This window comes from Chanodichthys erythropterus, chromosome 13 (genome assembly GCF_024489055.1).
Source record: "Chanodichthys erythropterus isolate Z2021 chromosome 13, ASM2448905v1, whole genome shotgun sequence".
Lineage (NCBI taxonomy): Eukaryota > Metazoa > Chordata > Actinopteri > Cypriniformes > Xenocyprididae > Chanodichthys > Chanodichthys erythropterus.
This window is the reverse complement of record NC_090233.1, coordinates 3,875,459-3,892,015: the sequence shown is the minus strand read 5'-3', so window position 1 is coordinate 3,892,015 and position 16,557 is coordinate 3,875,459. Positions and strand designations below refer to the sequence as shown.

Here is a 16,557-nt window from a genome sequence, read left to right as displayed (position 1 = left end):
CTGTGTCAGTATCACATGCATGCGTCGTGCTGCTCATGTGTTCAGCTTCGGCCAATGCAGAGTTGGCGATCGAACATAAACAAGGAAGCCTACACTGAGTTCACTATGTATGACAACGGTTAAAATTGTTGAAAAAAAAGTATTTTTTTTTTGTTTTGCTTTTTAGTCACGTTGACTATTTTAACAATGTTTTCAACTACCTTTCTGGACGTCAAAAGGTGCAATGACGTTGCTGCCTATGTGTGGATCAGATACCCTCGGATTTCATCAAAAATATCTTAATTTGTGTTCCGAAGATGAACAAAGGTCTTATGGGTGTGGAAAGACATGAGGGTAATTACTTAATGATAGAAATTTCATTTGTGGGTGAACTAACCCTTTAAGTTGATAATTAAAAAAAAAATTATGTACTGAATTTCAATTTGTATTTGAATTCAAAAACACAATCTCAGAAGCATTTTCACTGGTGCCCCAGACCCTAATGTATTTTACAAATCAACTAAAGATTGCAACAAGAGATTACAAATGTCAATTTTATTATTTTGCACAATCAGCAATTTGTGTCTTTGACATGAGATAATAAAGTTCATCATCTCCACTTAGAGTCATTTTTGACTATTGAGTGGTCTTGGGTAATCTGTAGACACCAGTGGACACAATAAGCTGGTGGGCTCTGACTTTCCTCTGCAGGAAGGCCTGCAGCTCATTCACATCCATCTCAGTGACTCCAGGCCCAGCAGCCACAAACATTCGAAGCATGGAGTGGATCCTCTCCAAAGTCATGCTCTCCAGATTAGTCAGCATGGCCTGAATGTAGGCCCAGAAAAGCTGAGAAACAACGAGGAAAAACAGTTTATCATTAACAGCATTATATGGCAAGTAAGGTCCTGAGCAGTGTTATGACAAGTGTTGGAAGTGTATAAATAACCTGTAGTTTCTCTTCTCTCTGTTCAGACTGTGTTGCAGTGTTGGAGTCTCCCTCCTCATCACTTTCTATAAGCATGACACCTCTGTCAGATCTCTCTCTGCAAGAGCTTGTCTCTTGCACAATATATCGACCTCCAGCTTCCTCCCGCAACACGCCCTGCTGCTGCCACAGCGCCAACTTCCTGCGCACCATCTCTTGTGGCACACCCAGGACGCCACTCAGCTCTTCCAAGGTCCATGTGCCTAATATTAGGAAACCAGAGTAATGGGACGTTAAAACACTTTAAGACTATACATGCTTATTAGTCCACTTTCACAGCCTTGTTGTGTTTAATGCAAAGTATTCTAACTGTTCCATTTACACTTGTCCACATAAATATGTCTCTACAAAACTTCTATCCGATCTTCAATTCTCAAGCTATATGCAAAGCTAACTGAGTTCACATCAACGAAAGCAACAGATATGAGCTGCATTTTATTTGTTAACAACTATGATCAATAGGCGCAATAGGAGAGATAACGCAATATGACGCAATAGGAGAGAGAGTGGCATCAGCATTGGTAAGAAAATTTAGTCTCACTACTTGAAGATGACAGTGTGTTGAGCTTCAGGATGCAATGCCAAACTTTTAGTTTGCACGTAGGCTTGCTGAAGAGATACTCACCTGCAGCGGACCATACTGTGTGTGGTGATGTGTGTTGCAGTAGTGCCATCATATCTGGCTACTGGGAGCCGCTACCCTATAACATGCTCTCACGTTTGTTTTTTTTACCATTACAGGAGGAGTAAAATTTACATATGTGGCTTCAACAACCAGAAGCATTTACACTTGTCCAGTTTAGTTTGGAAAGAGCCTCACACCGCCCCCTGAAGTGGTTTGATTTAAATCCATCTAGAATGCACTTTGGAGGGCATTTACACTTGATCTTCATCCTATCAGAGAAAACCCATGAAGTGAACAGGTGTAAACAGACCCTGACCACCAAAATGAAAATTCTATCAGACTTTTTAAAGATTTAAGTGATTATACACTTTCAGTCTGTCCCTCAAACAAAACTACCGTATAATTATAGAAAGCTTGGTCATGCTACTTTAATAGTGCTTTTTTTTCTAAATATGTTATTTTGTGTTCCACAAAAGAAAGCTATACAGGGGTGCATTACCAAAAGCATTGTTAGCCAACTATGGTCGCAAGTTCCATTGAATTCTATTGGTAATGACGGAACTTGCGATGATGGCTTTGGGAAACGCACCCTAGGTTTGGAATGACATATGGTGTGGAAATGATTTTTGGGTGAACTAATTCTCTACACCTTTGTCCTGGAAGTGTAAAATAATGGCAGCATGGATAGGAGTCACTGTGAGGTTTGTGATGGTTCTGTCCTCCAGCTCCACATCCAGCGTAACAGATCCCAGATGAGGTTTCCACCTCAGAGTCCTCATGGCCTGCACAAAAAAAAAAAAAAAAAATGAAAATAAAGAGAAAATATATGTCATGAGATATTTTCAACATAACACTGGAAACATAGGCTCTGTTTACACCTGGTAATAAAGGGTTAAGCCAGGGACACACCTAACGATTAGCTGAAACATTCTAAGACTGAACTAAACACACATACAGATTGTTTCCTTCAACTGGAGCCGATTTATATACTCACATGGAATTTGAACAACGACTGTAATCGCAGACTGAACGCAACTGGCTCTGACTGGATGCGTTTGAGCGCGATCAATCATTAGTATCAATTTACATTCATAATCGGCCTTACAATCGTTAAGTGTGTGCCCGGCATTAGTTCACACAAAAATGAAAATTCCATCATTAATTACTCACCTTCATGTCGTTCCACACCTGTAAGACCTTCGTTCATCTTCCTAACACAAATTAAGATATTTTTGCTGAAATCTGATGGCTCAGTGAGGCCTCCATTGCCAGCAAGATAATTAACACTTTCAAATGCCCAGAAAGCTACTAAAGACAGTTTAAAACAGTTCATGTGACTACAATGGTTCAACCTAAATGTTATGAAGCGACAAGAATACTTTTTGTGTAACGACTTTATTCAACAATATCTAGTAATGGGCGATAGGGCTGGGCGATATATCGCATGCGATTGTCACGCACATTTCGTCAGTAAAGCCGGTTCCCGGTTCTCTTCAGTGAACTACGGCTCTGTCTATTAAATGCCGCTCCATTTGAAAGCAGGTGATGGCGATTTAGCGGTAATCAGGCATCACTAAATAAGCGCTAAATCGCCATCACCTGCTTTCAAATGGAACGGCATTTAATAGACAGAGCCGTAGTTCACTGAAGAGAACCGGGAACCGGCTTTACTGACGAAATGCACGTGACAATCGCATGCGACATATCGCCCAGCCCTAATGGGCGATTTCAAAACACTGCTTCATGAAGCTTCAAAGCTTTACGAATCTTTTGTTTCAAACTGCCAAAGTCATGCCCCCATTGAAATTTTTAAACACTCTTGACGCAACAAAGCCTCGTTTACTGAAATCACGTGACTTTGGCAGTTTGATACATGCTCTGAACCACTGATTTGAAACAAAAGATTTGTAAAGCTTCGAAGCTTCATGAAGCAGTATTTTGAAATCGCCCATCACAAGATATAGTTTTTTTGGTGCACAAAAAGTATTCTCGTCACTTCATAACATTAAGGTTGAACCACTGTAGTCACATGAACTGTTTTAAATATGTAGCTTTAGTAGCTCTCTGGGCATCTAAAAGTGTTAATTATTTTGCTGGCAATGGAGGCCTCACTGAGCCATCAGATTTCATCAAAAATATCTTAATTTGTGTTAGGAAGATGAACGAAGGACTTACGGGTGTGGAACGACATGAGGGTGAGTAATTAATGACAGAATTTTCATTTTTGAGAGAACAAATCCTTTAAAGGGGACCAATTATGCCCCATTTTACAAGATGTAAAATAAGTCTCTGCTGTCCCCAGAGTGTGTATGTGAAGTTTAAGCTCAAAATACCCAACAGATAATTTTTTTATAGCATGTTAAAATTGGCACTTTTTGTGGATGAGCAAAAATGTGCCGTTTCAGTGTGGGCCCTTTAAATGCAAATGAGCTGCTGCACTCGGCCTAAGAGGACGGAGCTTCATGGCCAAAACTATCCAGATGAGTTTTATGATATTTATTGTACTTCACACAAAATAAAAAGGGTCCATTTTCACTCTAGAAAATCACTGTAAGATCTTAATAAAACACAGTGCAAGTGTGCATTAAAATATTATCCATAAACTCTCTCTCTTTCCTTTGCATTATCATCAACATACACAGCAAATTACACAGAAACATTTATTACAACTAACAGTAAACAAATATATAAAGACCTTATGCCTTTTCGTGTGTTGCTTAATAAACTGGTACACTTTATTTCCGTAAATCAACTCTGATGAACTGTGATAAAGTACTCTCACCTTCATTACTGACGTAACCAGTATCACTCTGGAGACTGTAATTACAGCTTAAGCTGGATCACAAACAGTTTGTACTTACATATCCTTGAGTAGCACATTTTTAGCACAACCTCTGTTTTGTATTACCCCTTTATATTGAGATTCCTCACAAAGCAGTCCGGTGTGAAATGATTTGCGCAGACAGGACAGATAGGTCTCCTTTAAGATGTGTTTTGGTTGATCAGATCACAAGTAGACAACACTATACAGATGTACAGATGTAAACGGAGTGTAAAATGTTTTGAGTTTGTCCACTTTCAACCATTTCCAGAGGTAGTCAAAAATGCATTTGACCAGATTTCTTTCTTAGTGTAGATGCTCAATTGGTCAAACGTGTTCGAACAGCCACAAAAGAGCGCCCTCTCTCCGCCTACAGACTATATGCTTTTAAACTTTGTCGACTGGAGACCCAAGTTTGGTTTGAAGAAAAACATACCAAGCACAATGTTCTCTCACTATTCCAGATTTGTAACACTCACTGCGTTCGACGTGGTCTTGCGTCTATCAGAGCAGAAACGAAAGCTGCTGCTCTCTGTATGTTTTTCTGTCCTCTTCCTGCGTGTTCATATGTAAATTGCGCAAGCTTATCTTGTCCATTTTGTCCGAAAGATCTGAAAAAAACACTACATAGACCCCCATAGACCCTCCCCTCGAAGAAATCAGGACATAAGTGGTTGAAAGTGGACAAAAGAGACGGATTAAAACACCAGGTGAAAACAGGTATGTGTCTATCCATCTACTTGTGATCTGATTACACTTAAGATGCATTTTGGTCAAACAGGGCCATAAAGACAAATCAGATAAGACATCCTGTATAATCATAAAGAACTAAAGAATCTTATCAAACTCTTGGTACTGTGTTGGGTCAACACTTGATGTCCAATGTAAAATCTGGGTCCTAAAACAAAACTGGTTGGGAACCTCTAGACCTGAGTACCTTGAGTTTCTCAAAGCGGTGTGTGTAGTCCTCCATGGCTTTAGAAGCAACTGCAGGAAGTTCCATCTTCTCCTCCTTCAATTGGGGCCAGAACTCAGAGGAGATAATCATGGCAGACAGCGGTAAAGTAGCCTGCTCCTCTACAGGAAGACGACTCTCCTCTTCTCTTATATTAGTGTTGATGCGCCGGGAGTCTGCTACATCCTGCAGAGAAAGAGACACGTTCAATATAAAAAGCACACGTAATGGAAGAAAATCCTTTTGAGGTGGGGTCACATATCATGATAACATGACTAATAAACAAGAGAAGTGACTTTGCAGAACAGAGCTGAGTAGCGAGTGGAGCGGAGAGCATACCTTTAGCATCACCTCGCAGTAATGCATGTGGGACTCACCAAACCTCAGTTTCAGCAGCTCAACATTGCGAATCTCTCTATAAACAAACACAGAGAGAATTTAAAGTCAGCATGCAAAAAATATTACGGTCGTCTTTTCTTCCCTGTTGTGACATATTGTGATGATTATATAAGAAAATATAAAATAAACCACTCAAAACATCAGAAGGTCAGATTTTCTTTTATTTTTATTAGGTTGAAACTAGGTTGTAAAAATTAATCTGTTCCCTAATTATGCAGTTCTCACAGTTCAATGACTTATATTTATGGAGATTCTTTTATATCCTTTCCTTGGGAATTTGAACAAATGCACTCATGACACCCACATGTACATGTCTACAACACCTACTTTTATTCCTCATTTAAATTAAATTCAATTTCCAAACTTCAAATATTTGTGACCCTGGACCAGAAAACTAGTCATAAGGGTACATTTTTTGAAATTGAGAGTTATACATCTGAAAGCTGAATAAATAAACTTTCCATTGATGTATGGTTTGTTAGGATAGGACAATACTTGCCCGAGATACAACTATTTGAAAATCTGGAATCTGAGGGTGCAAAAAAATATTGAGAAAATTGCCTTTAAAATTGTCCAAATTAAATAATTAGCAATGCATATCCATTCACAAAAATATTTTTTTTTATATATTTACGGTTGGAAATTTACAAAATATTTTCATTGAACATGATCTTTAATTAATAGCCTAATGATTTTTGGCATAAAAGAAAAATTGATAATTTTGACCCATACAATGTATTGTTGGCTATTGCTACAAATATACCCGTGTGACTTATGACTTATGGTTTTGTGGCCCATATTTAAAAAAAAACACTATATAAATAGAGCATTCAAATCTAGACAGCCTATCAAAAGTCTTTCAAATTGTCAAAAAAAAGGTAGCTAGTCTTTACTCAATGATTTAAAAAAATACATTGGAAATATATTCCATTTATATTTTAATTTCATTTGTATTTATATTATTTGTGTATTGTATTTATTCCATTTATGTGGATAATACTGTTTGTAATGTGACAACACATTGCAAAGCTTTGCAAAGAGGCTGTTGAAGGATGGTGCAGTGCAAACTATTTTGAACCCAAAAACTTGAACCTTGGAATTCATATTATTTTGTAAGCGAAGATGTCAGCCAATCAAAACAGAGGGTGTTAAAGCTACATGTCTTAAAGCTACAGCAGCAAAAACGATTTCTAGAGAAAAAGTGATAATTGCGGAAAATGAAAAAGATAAAGTGAATAAAGGATAATATGACTGCTTTAACTAAACCAAATCAAAGTTAAAAAAAATGCTTGGTTCAGGAGTATTAAAGGGTTAGTTCACCCAAAAATGAAAATTATGTCATTAACGACTCACCCTCATGTCATTCCAAACCCGTAAGACCTCTGTCCCTCCACTGAAATTGTATGAACGGTATACTGTCCTTGTCCAGAAAGGTAATAAAAACATCTTTAAAATAGTCCATGTGACAGTGGGTAAGTAAGTTTTTGAAGCATCGAAAATACATTTTGGTCCAAAAATAACAAAAACTACGACTTTATTCAGCATTGTCTTCTCTTCCGGGTCTGTTGTATATCTGCTTTCACTCCACAGTGACACTGCCTCTTCTTCTTTCCTGTTTTACAGCGGTTGGCATCCAGCTTATTGGTGCATTACCGCCCCCTTCTGCTCCGGACAGTGACGCGATTAGGACATCTGCGACATGCACACCTACGCACCATTTTAAAAAATATAGCAATACCAAAATACAAACAATGTAGAATAGCTTGAATACAGCGTGCGTCTCCCTCAGACTGTAAACGAAGCTCGGCCGCACTAGATAACACGTCATCAGCGTCACTGTCCAGAGCAGAAGGGGGCGGTAATGCACCAATAAGCTGGATGCCAACCGCCCTAAAACAGGAAAGAAGAAGAAGAAGCAGCGTCACTGTTGAGTGAAAGCAGATATACAACAGACCCGGAAGAGAAGACGATGCTGAATAAAGTCGTAGTTTTTGTTATTTTTGGACCAAAATGTATTTTAGATGCTTCAAAAACTTCTAACTAAACCAACTGATGTCACATGGACTACTTTGATGATGTTTTTATTACCTTTCTGGACATGGACACTTGGACAGTGTACCATACATACATTTTCAATGAAGAGACAGAAAGCTCTCGGACTAAATCTAAAATATCTTAAACTGTGTTCCGAAGATGAACGGAGGTCTTACGGGTTTGGAACGACATGAGGGTGAGTCATTAATGACATAATTTTCATTTTTGGGTGAACTACCCCTTTAAGTAAAGGATTACAGTGGAAAGTGGGAAGTATTATATTACCTGGCTGTGTTGTAGTTGAGCTGATGAAGAAGTCGGTCGGCCAGTACAGTCTTGTACTCATTAATGAAGATTTCTTTACTGCCGTAAATGCTGACCAGCAGACTGATAATGTCAGAAGAACGCCGTTTAGAGCCAGTTTTATCTACAGAAAGACGGACAAGAGAGAGAACTGAAATGTGGACTACCTGTTAGGACCCATATTTCTGTGACTGCAGCTTGTATTGACTTTTCTACACACAGGCCATTGGCTGGTGAATTTGAGAAAAATATACCACCATTAATATATTATCCTGGCCATGAAACTGCATTTAACAGTTAAAATTAATATATTAATTTTTACTTTTGTTCAGAAAAGAATCCTGAAAAAATTAAGCAGCAAAACTGTTTTAAAACATTGATAATAATAAGAAATGTTTCTTGAGAACCAAATCAGCATATTAGAAGTATCATGTAAATTCAGATTTGCCCATAACAGGAATAAATTACATTTCTATATATATATATATATTTTTTTTTTTTTTTTTTTTAAATTGTAATTATTATGCGGCGTACAATAAATATGCCAATTGTTCCTTTCATTTGGGGCTTGAAATATTCATGTCGATGTGTGTTGGCTGTAAACACTTACCTGCGAGAGCATCGGTAGGATCTGGGGTCCAGTCCTCTGGATCACTTCCCTCATCTTCACTATCCTGTGTCTCCAGGGTTACAGGGTCAGCTCGAGAAAGCTCATTGGCAAGATCAGAACAACCCTCCGCATCACCTGTCAGACTGCCCACTATCTGGCGCACAGTGTCCTCACGGGTTCTGAAATTTCCAATATTACAAAAAAGATTAACCACTTCAGTACTAAAACTGGTTTAGAAAAAAACACATCTTCCTTGAGACAGACGGCCTTAGTGCAGTAGACAAACCTGAGATACTTGCGAATGGGTTGGCAGGCCACTTGCAAGATGACCATGGAGGGGTCGAGCTCTCTTAGAGCTTTGATGGCTGAGATGTAAACAGTGAGAATGTCAGATGTATGGACTCCTGAAGTGGGAAAAGACAGCACGGTATATGTCAGAACATTTTTACACATGAGTTTAGTATTTCGAGAGTGTGAAAATAGCCTGAATTACAGACCTGGATGCAGCAGTCGCGTTTCAAAGGCTGATTTGAGAGAGGCCAGAAGCTGCTGTCTCTGATTGGTCCTTTCCAGACAGAACTTAAGATCCTCAATGGCAGGAATAGACTCTGGAAAATCTGCAACAATTAAGCAGAGAAAAATACATGAAAACAACCAAGATGAGATTACAAAGCAGTATATATATTTTCCTAGCATTAGCCCGCTCATTTGAAGGGTCTGCTTCATTGGAATTATACTCGTACACACATTGGATTTGGCACAGGTTTTATGCTGGATACCCTTTCTGATGCAAACCAGCACTGAGTTGTGCTGGGACACACTCCTACGGCCAATTTGGCATGTCCAGTCCACCTAACCTGCATGTCTTTGGACTGTGTGGGGGAAAACGGAGCAACCAGAGGAATCGCATGCTGACACAGGGAGAACATGCACACAGAAAGGAGGCAACAGTGCTATCCACTAAGACTACCCACTGAGACAATGTTACCCATTACAAGCAGTATGCTACACAAATGGAGTTTCTTTCTCACCTCGTATGATGCTGAAGAGTTCCTCGATCCTCATGTTTACATAGATACGGCAGAAGAACTGGTGCATGTGACAGTGCCAGCGCTGGAGGAGAGTACTGGTTGGTTGACCGGTCTTGCCATCTGTGGGTGTGGCATCACTGCCCGCCTCTTCCACCTTACTGGCAAACACCCTGCTCAGCCATCCTAAAACCTGCCCCAACCACTGGAAATGCAGAGATTAATTAGGCACTTTAACCTTGAATATTAAAATGTAAAAAAGAAAGCTTCTGTTCACAAATGAAACAAGAAATGACTAAGAAGATTTAATCAATTTCAGTTATGATTCCAATAACAACATTTGTGTTCTGCATGTACAATAACTGGGTAACTAGGTAATAACCCCGAACCTGACTTTAACCTATGTAGTTACTTTATATTACTCAGTATTACTAGATCTTAATGCATCATGTTTCCTTCTGGAGCATCAGTGAATGTTTGCAGCAATAGAGTTGTGTATGAGTCCCTCAATTGTCCTCAGTGTGAAAAGAAGGATCAAAATCATACAGTCACTGCTGGATAGGGTTCAAATATGAAAAAGATGCTGAAAAACAAAAGAATTTGCAGGACCTGGAGGATTTTTCTGAAGAGTAGTGGGCAGTTTAACTGTTCAGGACAAACAAGGGACTCATGAACAACGTGGCTTATTTTGTGGAACATTTACATAATGACAAACGTTATTATTACATACCGAGAATCAAGTGTATGTAAACTTTTGAATGGGGTCATTTTTATAAATCCAGCTGTTATTTTGTCTTGTGGATTATATTACAGTAAATATTTTTTTTTTTTATGTAAAATATCTTATTCAGGACAGCACTAAATAAAAAATAATCCTATAATCCAATTATATGTAAACTTTTGATGTAATTTTTTAACCAGTTGACCATTTTGAATAGAAATTGTCTCACTAATTTGTGTTGTGGAATAATGAAACTGAATATTATTAACTTATTTGATCTAGACATGCACCACCTTTTATTATTAGTGATATTTGTAAAAGCAAGCATCACTACTACTGCTCAGACTTAAGGTCATGTAGCTGCTGAATATCTTCAAACCCTTAATATTAAACTTCAGTTTATAATCCACATTGTGGATCTGTGGCAATGAGTTTTTCACAGGAGAGAACTACAGACATTTTCTCCAGAAAATGTAAAAATCTAGTGGGTTTTACTCATATTTTCTTTTCCTAAATTTAAAAGATCAAAAGTTTGTGTAGTAATATACAGTGGGTACGGAAAGTATTCAGACCCCCTTAAATTTTTCACTCTTTGTTATATTGCAGCCATTTGCTAAAATCATTTAAGTTTTCCTCATTAATGTACACACAGCACCCCATATTGACAGAAAAACACAATTGTTGACATTTTTGCAGATTTATTAAAAAAGAAAAACTGAAATATCACATGGTCCTAAATATTCAGACCCTTTGCTGTGACACTCATATATTTAACTCAGGTGCTGTTCATTTCTTCTGATCATCCTTGAGATGGTTCTACACCTTCATTTGAGTCCAGCTGTGTTTGATTATACTGATTGGATTTGATTAGCAAAGCCACACACCTGTCTATATAAGACCTTACAGCTCACAGTGCATGTCAGAGCAAATGAGAATCATGGGGCCAAAGGAACTGCCTGAAGAGCTCAGAGACAGAATTGTGGCAAGGCACAGATCTGGCCAAGGTTACAAAAAAATTTCTGCTGCACTTAAGGTTCCTAAGAGCACAGTGGCCTCCATAATCCTTAAATGGAAGACGTTTGGGACGACCAGAACCCTTCCTAGAGCTGGCCGTCCGGCCAAACTGAGCTAGAGCAGAGATGCAGTCGGGAGATGGGAGAAAGTTGTAGAAAGTCAACCATCACTGCAGCCCTCCACCAGTCGGGGCTTTATGGCAGAGTGGCACAACGGAAGCCTTTCCTCAGTGCAAGACACATGAAAGCCTGCATGGAGTTTGCCAAGATGGTGAGAAATAATGATGAGACCAAGATAGAACTTTTTGGCCTTAATTCTAAGCGGTATGTGTGGAGAAAACAGGCACTGTTCATTACCTGTCCAATACAGTCCCAACAGTGAAGCATGGTGGTGGCAGCATCATGCTGTGGGGGTGTTTTTCAGCTGCAGGGACAGGACAACTGGTTGCAATCGAGGGAAAGATGAATGCGGCCAAGTACAGGGATATCCTGGACGAAAACCTTCTCCAGAGTGCTCAGGACCTCAGACTGGGCAGAAGGTTTACCTTCCAACAAGATAATGATCTAAGCACACAGCTAAAATAACGAAGGAGTGGCTTCACAACAATTCTGTGACTGTTCCTGAATGGCTCAGCCAGAGCCCTGACTTAAACCCAATTGAGCATCTTTGGAGAGACCTAAAAATGGCTGTCCACCAACGTTTACCATCCAACCTGACAGAATTGGAGAGGATCTGCAAGGAGGAATGGCAGAGGATCCCCAAATCCAGGTGTGAAAAACTTGATGCATCTTTCTCAAAAAGACTCTTGGCTGTATTAGATCAAAAGGGTGTTTCTACTACTAAGCAAAGGGTCTGAATACTTAGGACCATGTGATATTTCAGTTTTTCTTTAATAAATCTGCAAAAATGTCAACAATTCTGTGTTTTTCTGTCAATATGGGGTGTTGTGTGTACATTACTAAGGAAAAAAAAAAAACTTAAATGATTTTAGCAAATGGTTGCAATATAACAAAGAGTGAAAAATTTAAGGGGGTCTGAATACTTTCCGTACCCCCTGTAAATTATCACACATCAGAATTTGTACACGCTGAAGTCATGTTGGCTGAGATTTTGTGTTGACAAATGCACCTCATTTTAAAACTACATGCATCAAGTGACACAAGTTTGAGTAACAACATGGTTAATGTTTCTTCATAAAATGAAGAAAAAAAAATGATCTTAAATAAAATGATGTTTTCTGCAATGTAACTGACTGAAAGCTGTTTACATCATTGAAGTCTGTGAGAAAAGAGCTCTCGTATTCTCCCCTGCAGCGCTGCTCCATCCTCTGTTCTATCAGCTTGTGCAGGATGCTGGTCACGGCCTCCGAGCTCACGCGTTCTAACAGCTGTAGTCTGGAGCTGAAATCACCAAACACATTTATGAAGGTGTTATATATCACAGTACTCTCTACCTCTGCAACAAAAAAGACACATTTGTATATTTGGAGTTGAAAACAACTATACTACTCCTACTACTTTTGAAGTACATATCACGGAATTTGCTCATTTTCAGTATACGTGGAATAATGTAATGCAATGAGATCAACAATCATGACCTTCCATGACTAGTGTGATGAATAAGCCAGAAGCAATATCACCCATGACTTTCAACATCTCCTTCTTGACTCATTTGATCAGTCTACCATAAGACAAGTTATTATGTGTTCTATATGAATGCAATTGGAATTCCCTCAATATTAAAGATATGCCCCTGTATGAATTGTTTTGTTAAGCAATATCACATAATCAAAAGTGATGTTTTTCCTGAATATGAGCATTATTGCAAATGTGATATTGATTTATACAATAGCTCAATAAATAAGTAAATATTTTGAGTTATATTTTAGACAGAAGAATACTGTTTATAACATAGGTTTTTGCTCAATTTTACCAACGAAAATAGTTTCGAACAGAACCAACAGAACCGTTGTGCGACTTCAAGCAACACACAACAGCGTTTCATTGATGAGTGATTATGCTTTTTTTTATATTGAGATATCATTTTCTTCAATATCGCACACTCCTAATTAAAGGTTCAAAGTAATCATATTTATTTCCATGATGTCCCTTTAAACATGATGCCACATAGCAATATGCCAAATGCAACATACTACGTAACATACTGTTTAAAAAAAAACTAGGATGTAGTACAGTAAGCATCTGTAGTTTAATCAGAATGGTAGTATGGTACTTCTCTTCCACTTACAGTATGTGGCTGAGCTCTTGAAGCTGCTCTAGAGCTTCCTGACACCAACACAGGTGAAGGAGGGCAGCACAGCCTGGACACAAACCGCCTTCATCATGTTCCGCTGTGCCCTCCTCAGCCTCCACAGCTTCCCCTGCCTGACTCATGTGCACAGAGAATGTGCGGCTGTAAAACTCCAACACACGCTCCTGCAGCACAGGTGGAGGGGAGAACAGGAGAATGGCACGAATGACAGAGAAAGCTCTCTCAGTCAGCCCACGGGCCCCTGGACCACACAGACCCCCATGGTTCTCATCCTGCCATGAGCCCAGTCTCTCAAGACCACCTTGAAAGAAAGAAAAAAGTGAGTGTAAGATTAACACAGTAGACCCAAAAAACACTCGAGTCAAATCTCACAAAGAAAGATTTGGGTCACATGTCCCACAAAATCAAAAGTAAAAAAATAGAAAATTAATAAAGCCATTAGAGCTATTCAGATTTTGCATTATGGCAATTAAAGGGGTTATATTATGCCACTTTTACAAGATGTAAAATAAGTGTTTGATATCCCAAGAGTGTGAAAGTTTAGCTCAAAATACCCCACAGATCATTTTTTTATAGCATGTTACAATTTGTCACTTTTTGAGGGTGAGCCAAAACGCTCAGTTTTTGTGTCCCTTTAAATGCAAATGAGCTGCTGCACCTACGAAGAGGGCTTTTTAAGAGCTCGTGTTAGCAGCGCCGATTACCTCAGACTCACTTAAAATGTCAGAAACTGTTCAGCCTTTTTATGTTCAAACCGAAGTCGGACAATGATGGAGACTCAAGAAGAAGTGACAACAGGTAGAATGCAACAGGACGATTCTGAATGGTTAGTTGATGAATTTATGTACAGGTAGCTGATGTAGAGTTAACTATCTTAAAGTTATTGATTGCATATTCTGTCATGATAATCTATAAATCGCTCCTGTGGGAACTGTTGTAAGATGCTTACAGAGCCAGAGAATATATGCTGCATGAAGATAGAACAGGTATAGTTTAGTTTACTTACAATTATAATTTATCATGTTGTCGTCTTGCTTTTATGACATGCTATTGCATTTGTGGTACGTACTGTATTGCAATAACATGGCCTCACCCCTTTGTTGCGTGTTCTCGGAGGCTGGGTTTATGTAAATTTTAGGGTTGGTGATGTCACCAACCCAGGAAGAAGCTCATTGTAGTCCCTACCAGCTGTTTGTTGTAGTCCTTAAACAGAGAATTCTATAAAAGAAAAATCTCCATTTGCTTTTAACTTTGAGCATCATAACTTTGCAGATGTTGTTTATGCTCTAACAGCAACATCACACACTTACTAAAGTTAAAAAAGTGAAAAAGCAATGAACCACCCCTTTTAATAACATTTCTCTCCAAAATTCTCATTGTAATGCAAAAAACTCAGTGAATCAGCATAAAAAAAAAATTCTCATATTTGATACACACACACACACACACACACACACACACACACACACACACACACACACACACACACACACACACACACACACACACATTAGGGGGTCACAGAATTACTTAATCTTAAAATTATTGTTATCAATTAATATTTATTATTATTATTATTATTTATATATTAAAACAAACTTATCTAACTTATTTATTAATTTTAAAAGCATAAAATCAGGATAAGTAAACTAAAATCAGATTCTTTTTTACCCCTTAACTACTGTTGAACTACTAACTACTAAATTCATTTTAGCATGAGTCCCACTTCTGACACCATAGTAGTAATATAAATTATTATAAATACAATAAAGTCATCTTGATTTTGGGGTGTAAATAATATAACTCAAACATATTCTTGACAGATTTCATGAGCTGCAACCATCAACAAACAAATAAAATTTATATAGTTTGATGTTTCCTAATAAATATTATCAATGGGTCAGCATAAATACGCAAATCCTATACCTGTCTAATGCCAAAAACACATAGGCTAAGCTAAAATATAATTGTCACCGAGTAGGGTGTGACATACCTAGGAAAGGTTCCAGCTGTTGCAGAAGGTTTCTGAAGGCTTTAAGTAAAGCACTTGCCCTGTCCCTCTCCTGAGACTCCCCCTCTGGCTGCTTGAGTTCCGTCCAGAACTCTGGAGCAACAGATGTAGTCAAACGCACCTGTAGAGTTTCCAGCAGCCAACCCTCCACATACTGACCAAGTCCATGGTCACCCAGCAGGGCCAAAGCATCAGAGAGAACCCCATCTGTCGAAGCATTGGGTGGCACAGGAGACACCTAAAGAGTCATGGTTAGGTTAAAGCTTTTGGCACTCAAAGGTACTTCAACAAAACCATGCTATAACCATGGTCGTGTCCAAAAACATGGTAGTCCTAAGGATTTTTTTTAGCTGGCTTTAACTGGAATTTTCTGAAGCAATTTCAGCATTCGCTTAGTTTAGTTAGTTACACTGTAGTATATTTGACACTTACCAGTGCAGATGTCACTGCGTCCCAGGCTGCTGACAGTCCTTGCGGCATTGACTGCACCTCATTCATTCCCACTCAGATTGTAAACAATAGTCATATATCCTGGGTTAAAAGTATATTGTTCGGTGCCGTTACCATACGTGCATATGCATTTTACTCCGTGACTATGTAGTCCCAAATTTATATGATCAAAGCCATTCGAAAGACCGTCAACAGTTATTACTGTTGAAATTGTAGCGCTCTTCTTCAAACTCCTGTCGCGCGTAGATGACGACATTGACGTTGCCGGAACTTATTTGTTTTCTATTAAGGTCAGTACAAACAAAAAAAGCTGTTAAAACCGTTAATTTAAGATTTTGTGAAATATCA

The 16,557-nt window shown here is 38.6% G+C and overlaps 1 protein-coding gene across 1 annotated transcript; it reads right to left on the bottom strand.

The window, feature by feature from the left end:
* Positions 1-370: 370 nt before the first annotated feature.
* Positions 371-16,449, bottom strand: anapc2 (anaphase promoting complex subunit 2). Its single transcript, XM_067406020.1, has 14 exons — positions 16,192-16,449; positions 15,742-15,997; positions 13,725-14,049; positions 12,745-12,877; positions 9,746-9,947; positions 9,212-9,331; positions 9,001-9,118; positions 8,715-8,893; positions 8,087-8,228; positions 5,708-5,783; positions 5,351-5,554; positions 2,242-2,374; positions 929-1,170; positions 371-828 (listed from the first exon to the last, which is right to left on the bottom strand). Exons 1-14 carry the CDS (start codon positions 16,255-16,257, stop codon positions 616-618), a joined length of 2,409 nt encoding a protein of 802 aa, XP_067262121.1. The 5' UTR covers positions 16,258-16,449; the 3' UTR covers positions 371-615.
* Between the last annotated feature and the right edge of the window lie 108 nt (positions 16,450-16,557).